The sequence below is a fragment of the Lissotriton helveticus genome, chromosome 12 (genome assembly GCF_964261635.1).
Source record: "Lissotriton helveticus chromosome 12, aLisHel1.1, whole genome shotgun sequence".
Taxonomy (NCBI): domain Eukaryota; kingdom Metazoa; phylum Chordata; class Amphibia; order Caudata; family Salamandridae; genus Lissotriton; species Lissotriton helveticus.
In genome coordinates this window covers 287,399,808-287,410,910 of record NC_136073.1, presented here as the reverse complement: position 1 = coordinate 287,410,910, position 11,103 = coordinate 287,399,808, and the positions used below count along the sequence as shown (strand labels likewise).

At 36.6% G+C, this 11,103-nt stretch overlaps 1 protein-coding gene across 1 annotated transcript in view; it reads left to right on the top strand.

The window, feature by feature from the left end:
* The first annotated feature begins 1,015 nt into the window (after positions 1 to 1,015).
* The window catches only part of LOC144799981 (ATP-binding cassette sub-family C member 12-like), a 973,671-nt gene continuing 963,583 nt past the window's right edge, over positions 1,016 to 11,103 (top strand). The window contains exon 1 of the mRNA XM_078671636.1: positions 1,016 to 1,144. Within this exon, the coding sequence (XP_078527762.1) occupies positions 1,055 to 1,144 (90 nt within the window). The 5' untranslated portion in view covers positions 1,016 to 1,054. The remainder of the gene's footprint in view (positions 1,145 to 11,103) is intronic.

Below are 11,103 nucleotides of genomic sequence, written 5' to 3'. Positions count from 1 at the left end.
TGCTATTTATGCGACTGTGGCCTGCTTTCCTCCTCTTTCTCTCTCATACACTCTTACTGCACTGCTGTCTGGAATGTATTCACTGCTTCATGCACAAGCTACCTATCCCTATCTTTCTTTCATTATATTCTGTGCATCTCTTACCCCTATCCACCATTCCACACAATTCCACTACACAAATACACTACACACCACACAATCCCACAACTAACAATTCTGATACAACCCGCATACTTTGATGCCACTCTATATACATCCACTCCAAACCAAAACACATAGGTAAAAGACATTGTCATTTACAAAGCCAATAGCTCTCGCTCTCTCAAATGCGAGATTTATTGCATTGCAAATGCTTGTTAAATGTTAGTGCTGAGTCGAGTAAACCGCAGCCCAGTGCATCTGTCGCCCAGAGGGGCGCATGTAAAGGTCAGGAGGGCCACATGCACCGGGGCCATACTTTGAGTATCACTGCCTTAGACTGTGCTATTATTTTTATCTCCACTTGCGCACTGGGGGTCTAAGATGATCTGTTCCAGCGGCCTTGAATTCTGCATAAAAGCTGACGACACACAGTTTTTATTTAATTTCTATGTCATGTTGGGGCCTGTGAAGGGAAAAATCCTTATTGTTGTAATTTTCCATGTAACCTTCTATTCATGTTGACCCTCAAACTGAGCCTCTTCCACATACACATCCACAACATTTCTACAGAACTTTTATCTCCCAAGAACACCATGTATCCAAGGCTGTTCTTTTCCACACCAATCTTCATATCTGCATGGTCCTTTATCCTCATTTCCTGTATGTCCTGTCACACTGCTCCATCTCCTACCACATTTCATCTCCTGGCAGCATTCTTCCTTACAAGATCCTCCATTACCTCCTCACCACTTACACACCGCATTATGTCTGCTATGCCAGGGAACTGCATCCAGTAATAATAAACACAAAGTATTCCTCAATATTCACTCCTTTTATTATCAAAACTGCATTGATTTTTTCTTTCTTTATTTTAGAAACTCAGAACACACAATTTTTGAGTTATTAACGGAACATGTCCTTGAAAAATGAAGTACAATTTATCAAAAATTATGGATCCATTGACCCAGGAAATGACGAGGATAACTTCACTGGCCAAACTTATGTAAGTAATCATTTACTGCATTAATTCTCTGTTCGACCACCAAAGTTAATGAAGGTTTCTTTATTATGAGATAATACAAAACAGAAAGGATTTTTATACATGTAACGGACAACTGGTTAGGCACGACGAATGTACCCACATTATTGCGTTTATTGAATTGAATAAAAACGAAATAAACATTTCTCATTAAAAATAATCTCATGAAACACATTTTAACAAAAAGTCAATATGTAAAGTAAAACATATCAGTTGTACATGAAAACCGATCTGTAAAGTTTTTATATTTAAATGGTGGCACCCACAAAGCAAGCATATTACTATAAATATTTTTAATACATTTACATATATACATTAGGTCCCAGAAATTGCTTCCTTGCTAGCTAAATATTTAATCAGCAGTACCAATGTGATTAAGGGTCAATTTTGGAGGTTTACTGAGCACAGTTGAGTGTAGTGCCACAGCATGGGTGATGTTATAGCCAGCACTGCAGGAGTTGGGTGGTGCTGAAAATTATATACATATCCTGGCGCTGTTGGACTCCTGAAAGGTCGTTGGACTTCGCAAACATAATAAGGAGCAATTCGTTCAAATGTAGTTACCAGTGATATGTATAGCCATTATGTATTAGTCAAAACACTAAGTGGATAAAATGCCACCCAACATCTTCAAGTTTTCCTAAAGCTTTTGTGAGATTACACCAGAGAATACACCATAGATGTGAGTTAACAACATAAAATGTTGTGACACTCTTAAAAGAAAGAAAAGCCTCTCAAATGGGCCTATAACAGTGGTTCTTTTTTGGAACATTTTAGCTGCTACTCTTTAAGGTACTGCAAAACAGAGCACCCAAAAAACAAACTGATAAATCTAGAAGTGTGAAGGAAGTCTGCAGAAACAAGCTGCAAAGACATGTCAAGTGCAATGTCAGTGAAAGCAGTCCTTGCATTTAAGTTAACAGTCTGTGCATTCCGGCACTTTAATCACACTTTTAGGACTGTAAGCATGGTCTAAAAGGATTGTAGTGTTCACACTTCTGTTGGGGAGAAAAAAAGTTAGGACTGGCTGAAGGTATCGGACTTGAAATGTTGCATCTTGGCAAGTAGAGCTGTGTCCCATAAAGAGTTATTTTGGGTGTCTGCTATTTCAAATCAGTGAACAGATGAGTGCCAGCATTGGAGGTGTTTGAAATTGCACATAAAACATACAATTGAAAAACAAAACTGATTTACAGACGCAATCTCTGTGACCCTATTAAAGATAATTGTTGTACTAAACACATAAATGACTTGGGGAATTAAGTCCATAATGGAAAATCAAAAACATGCCTCAGAGAAACTTCCAGGCACCATTTCTTCCATGTAGCAATGTGGGTGGAAAGTGAACTTAAAAGCACCTAACTTCAACAGAGCACAGTAAAAAGTTACCTATTGTTGTAGGCCTTGGCCCTCTCTGCAGGGTCAACCCTTAACTGATTGCCTTAACTCCTTCTGTTTTTCTGGATTTGTTTTTGTTGGCATTCGGACTCTGTGCACTTTTCTACTGCTAACCAGTGCTTACATACTGGTGCTCACTCCCCTAAACATGGTAAAATATTTCTGACACCCAATTGGCACATTTAAGTTACTCATACATCCCTAGTAAAGTGGTACTACATGTACACAGGGCCTGTAAATTAAATGTAGGCCTTTAGCACTTATTTTGCCACCCACATAAGTTGCCGTTCAAAATATGCATCAAACCTACCATTGCAGCCTGCATGCAGTTTTAAACTGCCAATTCGACTTGTTAAAATAAACCTTTTGCCAAGCTTAAAACTCTCTTTTTTAATACATATAGAACACCCCTAGGGTAGACCACAAACAACTCATTGGGCAGGGTGAAGTATATTATAAAAGTTGCACATGTATATTTAAGCTTCAAATATCCTTTTAGTGAAAAACTAACACATTTGTTTTTTCACTATTGTGAGCCTACCTCTCCCATAGGATAATGTTGAGTTTCCTTATTACATTTAATAACTAATAACTTTTGGTTGTGAACAGGCAGAAATATCACGTTTAATGGTAAAGTCGGATTTTAAGTCACAATTCTGAAAATGCTACTTTTAGAAAATTGTCATTTTCTTGTCCTAACCATTTGGGCCTGCAGCCTGTTCCAGGGTCACTTGACTAGTTTGAGTGGCAGTTGACCTTTTTGTATTTCGTTCAGACAGCCACACAATAGAGTGACTAGGTGTTGGCAGGATATGCCATCTTAGCTGGATGGTGGGGCGGAGCTATGTGTAGCCCCAATTGCATTCCAAAGATACTATCTCAGCACTCACACCAAGAAATTCACACTAGCCTTTTGTGACTCAGAACGACCTGCAATGAGAGCAGGAAATTCCAGACACTTCTGTGAGGGGGAGGGGGGACTCCAGAGTGTTTTCCACTTCAAAACTGGAACCAGGTATAAAACTAGGACCCTCAGAGCAACTCTTCAGTTCACCTTTAGACCTACAGTGGACTCTCCTGCTCAATCTGGCCTGCTGTGTACTTCAGAGGACTGCCCTGCTGCCTGAAGCCTACCCTGTGCCCTCAGAGGGCTGGTCTGCTGCTTGAGACCTATTTCCCTGCTTATACACAGGGCTGTCAGAGTGACTCCAAGGGTTGGTTAGCTGGCCTCCTGATCAGAGCCTCAGGGATATAAAAGGCTTCAATTAAGCATCTTTAACCAGGATCACTGAAATAATATCGAGGGACAGAATATCGACCAACAAAAATATCGTTGAGAAAATATCGAGAGACAAAATATCGAGTTTCTATCTACAAACAGGTAAGTACAAAAATATCGAGTTAAAAATATCGTTTACAAAAATATAGTTGTAAAAAATATCGACTTTAATAAAAACAATGTTTAATTACATTAATATAAAAAATTGATTACTAAAATATACTTAACAATACTTAAAATAACTTTTAATAATTAAATAATTAATGAAAGTAAAAAAATAATATTTTTTTAATCATATTTCTTAAAACATATATATATATATAGTAACAAAATGTAATTAAATAATAGCCAATATTATTAACGTACAAATACAAAAGAGTAAAAATTACTATTCCCACTCCAGTGGGTGCAACAGTAGGGAAAGCGTTGGATAGCGTAGGGGTTAAAATTACTATTCCCACTCCAAGGAGTGCAACAGTGGATATATGACGTTACAACGCAACTTTTACAACGCACTACCATTACAATGTAAGTATTGGTAAGTATATAATAATTTTTATAATTTAAATTATTTAAAATTAATTTAATATAATTTAATTTAATTTCATTTCATTAAATTAAATTAATGTAAATTTAATTTTACTTTATTTTTACACTGTACCCCTGTACCCCAAAAACCCCAAACTGACCCTGAACCCTAAAAAAACCCTTTACCCAAAACCCCAAAACTGACCCTGAACCCTAAAAATACCCCTTTACCCAAAAACTAAAAACTGACCCTGAACCCTAAAAATACCCCTTTACCCAAAAACTAAAAACTGACCCTGAACCATAAAAATACCCCTTTACCCAAAAACTAAAAACTGACCCTGAACCCTAAAAATACCCCTTTACCCAAAAACTAAAAACTGACCCTGAACCCAAAAAATACCCCTTTACCCAAAAACTAAAAACTGACCCTGAACCCAAAAAATACCCCTTTACCCAAAAACTAAAAACTGACCCTGAACCCTAAAAATACCCCTTTACCCAAAAACTAAAAACTGACCCTGAACCCTAAAAATACCCCTTTGCCCAAAAACTAAAAACTGACCCTGAACCCAAAAAATACCCCTTTACCCAAAAACTAAAAACTGACCCTGAACCCTAAAAATACCCCTTTACCCAAAAACCAAAAACTGACCCTGAACCCTAAAAATACCCCTTTAATTTAACATAATTAGCAATTAATCAATTAAATTAAATTAATTACCAATTACATTTTAATTAATTAACAAATATTTTTTAATTAACAATTAATTAAATATTACTACCAATTATTAAATTTACATATTTAATTAATTATAATTAAATTACTTCCCACCCTATTCCCCTATAAACCCACAACTCGCTACAGGAAATGAATTATTTAAATTTACACAATTAGCAATTGATCAATTAAATTAAATTAATTACCAATTACATTTTAAATAATTAACAAATATTATTTAATTACCAATTAATTAAATATTACTACCAATTAATACATTTACATATTTAATTAATTATAATTAAATTACTTCCCACCCTATTCCCCTATAAACCCACAACCCGCTACAGGAAATAAATTATTTTAATTTACATAATTAGCAATTAATCAATTAAATTAAATTAATTACCAATTAAATTTTAAATAATTAACAAATATTATTTAATTACCAATTAATTAATTATTACTACCAATTAATACATTTACATATTTATTTAATTGTAATTAAATTACTTCCCACCCTATTCCCCTATAAACCCACAACCCGCTACAGAATAAAATTACACAATAATTAAAAAAAAATCATTAATTAAAAATAATTATAACATAAAATGACACTTTTCACACATATTATAACATAAAAACACTATAAATAATTAAATATTATTTAAAAAACGATATTTTTTACTATCTAGATTATATACTTGGATATTTTCACTTTCTATATTATTTACAGTCGATATTACTTCACTTACCTTAAAAACGATATTTTGACTGTCGATATTCTGTCCTGTCGATATTTTGTCCAAACGATATTTAAAACTCGATATTCTGTCCAAACGATATTTTGGAGTCGATATTATGTCTGTGCACCCTTTAACCAACATCCAGTCCCAGCCTGAGTGAGTTCTGACCTTCCAAGTGGTGTCCTCCAGTCCTGGACCTTTGGAAGTGGTGTCAAAGGTGCCCAGATAGGCCAAATCCAAAACTTGGCACTTAGAACATGTTCTGCAAAAACATGCTCTGGGCACCGAGAGGAGACCAGGATTTACCTACTCACGATCTGCCCAAGGGTACATTGACGGTTGGTCTGAATTCATGGTAATTCCGCTACGATCTTCTATGCAAATCCTGTTCAGTGGATTCTGGCTGGGAGGTATATGACTTCCTGGAGCCCTCATCAGATATAGCCTGCAGCATCTACCACCTGGAGATTTTTGACTGCCATAAAATAGTCTGAGCTTGAACGTAGAAATTTTCACTGTATCTTCGTCCAGCGGCTCCTTAAGAATTAGGGCTCCTCCTCGGACACTGCTAGCATCCTTGCCCAGCTGAACTTTACCTTCTCAGACATATTTCTTTAAAATTTCTTCTAAGCCCAAAGGAAAGCGGAGACCATACCCAATCCACTTTGTGTATCTGAACCTCGCTTCATTGCGGTCAGACATAACTTTCAACATTGCCATGAGTCTTGCATAAGTAGATTTCCAAACTTTGTGCTCTGATCGTTTTGGTGCTATTTTTCACTTTAAACTTAAAAAATACATAACTCCATTTCTTCTGATTGGATTATTCTCATTTTGATGCCAAATACTGTAATACATATTAGTCTATGTTTCTAAATCAGTGAGGGATTTTTCTTGTTTTGTGTTTTCGATATATTACTGTTTGAGTGCTGCATAAATACTTTACACATTGCCTCTAAGTAGGCCGTACTGCCAAGCTACCAGGAGGGTTAAGCACATGTTAATTTAGTGACTTCTGTGGTGTACCAGGGCAAGGATTGTGGCTGTTGTTTGAGAAGGGCTCACAACCAACATCCCAATTTTTCATGCATAGTAAGCAGTATTTGTTATTCATTACACATTTCCTGGTAGCACAGGTCAAAGTATTCTTTTTAATCTCCTTTCAAATCTGGATGTTAATAACATATCTGGAGGCATCATTGGTGGTGGGTAGAAAATAATTTTATGAATAAATCAAGACCAAAATGACAAAAATCAAATAAGTAGAAGTCTAGATGTGCATTTTTAAAGAATAAGTAGTTCTAGCACTTAGACACTATAAGCACCAGTGGGGGTTTTCTGGTCACACTGGACCGAGGGCAAAGTCAACAGTTCAGGCCAACCACAACGGAGCAGAAGCCGGGGACAGGAGCCATGCAGACCTGGTGAACAGAGTACCTTGATCCTAGTCACAACAGCAAGATGCAGGGTGCAGATGAGCGATGCGTTGATGTTGAGCCCAAAGTCGAAGTGATGAATTGATTTTCTTTATTCAGGTGTGGGGATGCGTCGTTTCCCTGGACAAAGGGCCGAGCCAAAATGTGTTGGTTCCGAAGTGTGATGCGCTGGGTTTCTCCACACAGTTGTGGGGATATGTCAATCTCTCCACACTGCGGCAGCGGTGATGCACGGTCTGATGCATCGGGCTCTCAAGGTGATGCATTGGGTCTGAGAGCGATGCACCGATTTTACTCCAACAACAAGGTTGACACACCGGTTCTGCTACACGCAGACTGGGGATGCATTGATGGTTCTGGTGCAAGTATCTGGGTCTACTTCCAGTGAACCAGGCACAGGAGCAGGTGTAGAGACTTTGATAGCCCTGATTCTCAAGCTACAGGAGGCCACCCAAGAAGTCCTTGGAATTCCTTTCAGTTGCCAGGCAAGTCCAGCTCTCCATCAGCAGGATCAGAGAGCAGCAGGCAGCAGGACAGCAGAACAGCTAGTACAGAAAAGCTAGTCTTACAGATCAGCAGTCTATCAGAGTGGCAGTCCTTGATGCAGCACAGCAATTCTTCAGACACAGTTTAGTCACAGGTCCAGAAGTGTCTAAATTGGTGTGATCAGACCTCCAGTACTTATACTCAGTTGTGCCTTTGAAGTGAGTGTGGCTTTAAAGAAGGGTCTTTGAAGTGCAGAGAAGCCCTTTCTTTCCAGCCCTAGCTCTAGATTAACTGTAGGGGGTAGTCAGCCCTTTGTGTGGGGACAGAGCCCTACCTAATCGGGTTTAAGTGTCAGCTCCTCCCTCCCTTCATGCCCAGGAAGAGAAATCAGAATGCAGATGAATACTCAGACACACCTAACCTTCCGGTGTTTGTGACTTTCTAGAGGGACTGCATGAAGTAAAACTGTCACCCACCCCATACATGTATTGGAAATTGGCGGCAGGCACACAGTACAGTAATTGCAAAAATATGTCCACTTTCTAAAACTCGCATTTCTAAAACAGTAATGTTAGATCCAACTTTACCAGTAAAGCGGATTTATCTTTACCTTTCCAAAGATATAAAATATGATACAGCTACTCCTTTCTAATCAGGAATTACAGCTTGAAAGTGTGTTATGGAATTCCCAATGATAGCCTATAAGCGGAGTGGTGAATAATGAATTTGGGTGTTTTTCACTACCAGGACATGCAAAATTTAAAAGTACATTCCCTACCTTCCACTTACGTACCAAGGAAGTATTTTAGGGGTGACATATATATAATAAAAGGGAAATAAAAGGGAAGTTTAGGACTTGACAAAGGGTTTCAAAAGCCAAGCTGAAGTGGCTGTAAAACTGCACACACAGGCTCTCCAGTGGCAGGCATGATACATGTTTAAAGGGCTTCTTGTGTGCGTGGGACAATCAGTGCTCCAGGCCCACAAGTAGCATTTAATTTCCAAGCCCTGGGTATATGATATACCACTTTAAAACAGACTTACAAGTAAATTAACCATGCCAATTGTGCATACACTAATGTTACAATGCTTAAGGGAGAAGCATGTGCACTTACGCATTGGCCAGCAAAAAGAATCATCAAAAAGAGGAGGTAAGCAGGCAAATAAATTTGGGAAGACTACCCTAAGGCGGACAGGTCTAACAGTCACAATCTGAACAATATGTTGTGGAAGCCATTAAAGGACTCAGGGACCTGGTCCCCATTGAAATGCATTGTGGTAGAGGCCTGTTTTTGAGGTGACTGTGCAAAACGCTGATCCTTTCCTGGGATTTGATGAACCATGTGTGGGATAAAACTTTTTTCTCTCATGGTTTTCTCATATAGGTTATAGAAGGTGCTCCTGAAGCTAAAATGAGAACATAATTTCGGTAAATTCACACTAACTTTGTCAGCCATCTGAGAATAAAGTCTGACATGCTGAGTAAAATGTACTCCCAACAGCAGCAGCGGCCTGTCAGTTGATTCCCCAATTTTCTACTGCACCTCATTCAGTGTTCTAATCAACAACTAGAGGCCTAAAGTTCTTATTCATAACAAGAGTGCCACACCTGAAACCTTTATTGAATCAAAGCTGTGAATCTTAAAACACTTCCCTCAGAAAGTAACAACATGAGGGGGGTTCATTTTGTCATAGAAATTATGGTGAGTGCAGTAAAAAGCACAATTCGGACACATATTCTATATGGTTCTCAAATTTCTTTCTCATCCGTTTCAGTAAAACATTCTGACTTGCAGACTGAAACATACTTTGAACACCAACAGCAGCCTGCCAGTTAGCTCCCTAGTCAACAACCGCAATTATATCACAGTTTTCTATTGAGCACTTAGAGTGCTAAGATTCTGTATTAATGACAAAAGTTTGGTACAGCTGAACACCATATTCATGGAAGCACAGTTTACATCTGAACGCATTTCCTACAGAGCACACTGCAGTAAATATAGAAATGAAGAAAAATGTCTCCTAAGACGGGCGCTCATATATTCTTCCAAATGTGTCTTAAATAAGTCATAGTAATAGAAGTGTGCCAAAAGGCTAATGCAACTGTGTATCAATTATTTAAGCAATCAACTGGATAAAAAAAACATACATTCAGCAACTAGTTTAAAAGCCCTTTGTTGCTGTTTGGGAAATCAGAAAATGTGTCCTTGTTTTAGATTTCTACAGTACTAACCATAATTTCTAAGAGAAAACAGAAGCCATTTACTTTGTTAATTTCTGAAGGGAATGTTTTAGATTTTACAATTTTGAATCCATCATAAATACTTAGGTGTGGCAAGTCTTTAACATAAATACTGAATGATTAGCACTCTTGTTATTCATTAGACCGGGGGGGGGGAGGGGGTGCGTATTTGGACAAAGAATCCAGTTGTAAATATCAGGAGGCAAATATTGAAATATTGTGTTACAAAAATATCGTGATGCAGAAATATTGTCAAGAATATATATATTTTCAGTTAGATTATATCATTGTTGTTAATTTTGTTTCAATAATATTGTTAATTATCTTAATGTGTTCTAGTTCATATATTCATTTTGTGTTATTATTGTTTCTATAATGTTATTAATATGAATATTTTAAATATATTTTAAATATATAAATATAGTTTGTAATTTTGAGTAATGAATATTTTTTTATTTAATTGCTAATAGTGATTTATTGTGTCATAGCGGGTTGCTAGGTTTGTTGTAGTTTAGGCTGGGAAGTTTATTATGTAAAAATTACAAATTAATTATTAATGTAATGTTAAATATTGACTTTGAATCATGAACATTGTTTAATTATTATATTTGTTGTTATAGTTTAGTTGTGGGCTACTGGGTGTTTAGAGGTATAGGGTGGGAAGTGAATTAAGTAATAATTAACAATTAAATATTAATGTATTATTTAATTGATTATTAATTATGTTAATTGTGTAATAACTTTATATATTCACTATCTGTTAGGTGTAGGCTGATGGGTTTGTAGGGATATAGAGTGAGAAATTATTTATTAATCAATGACCAATGATGTATTTATTATTAATTATTTAATTGATAATTAATTATGCCATTATGGAGTATTGATTTATTTTAGTTTAGGTTGCTAGGTTTGTAGGGGTATTGAGTGGGACATTAATTAGGTAATAATTAATTAACAAATAATTATTGTTAATTATGTAGTTATGCAGTTTTCTAAATTGTGTTATACTTATTTATTTTGGTTATACTTTAAGTCAGACACAGCATGGTTTGTGGGGGTATATTGTGAGAAGTAAATTAAGTAATAC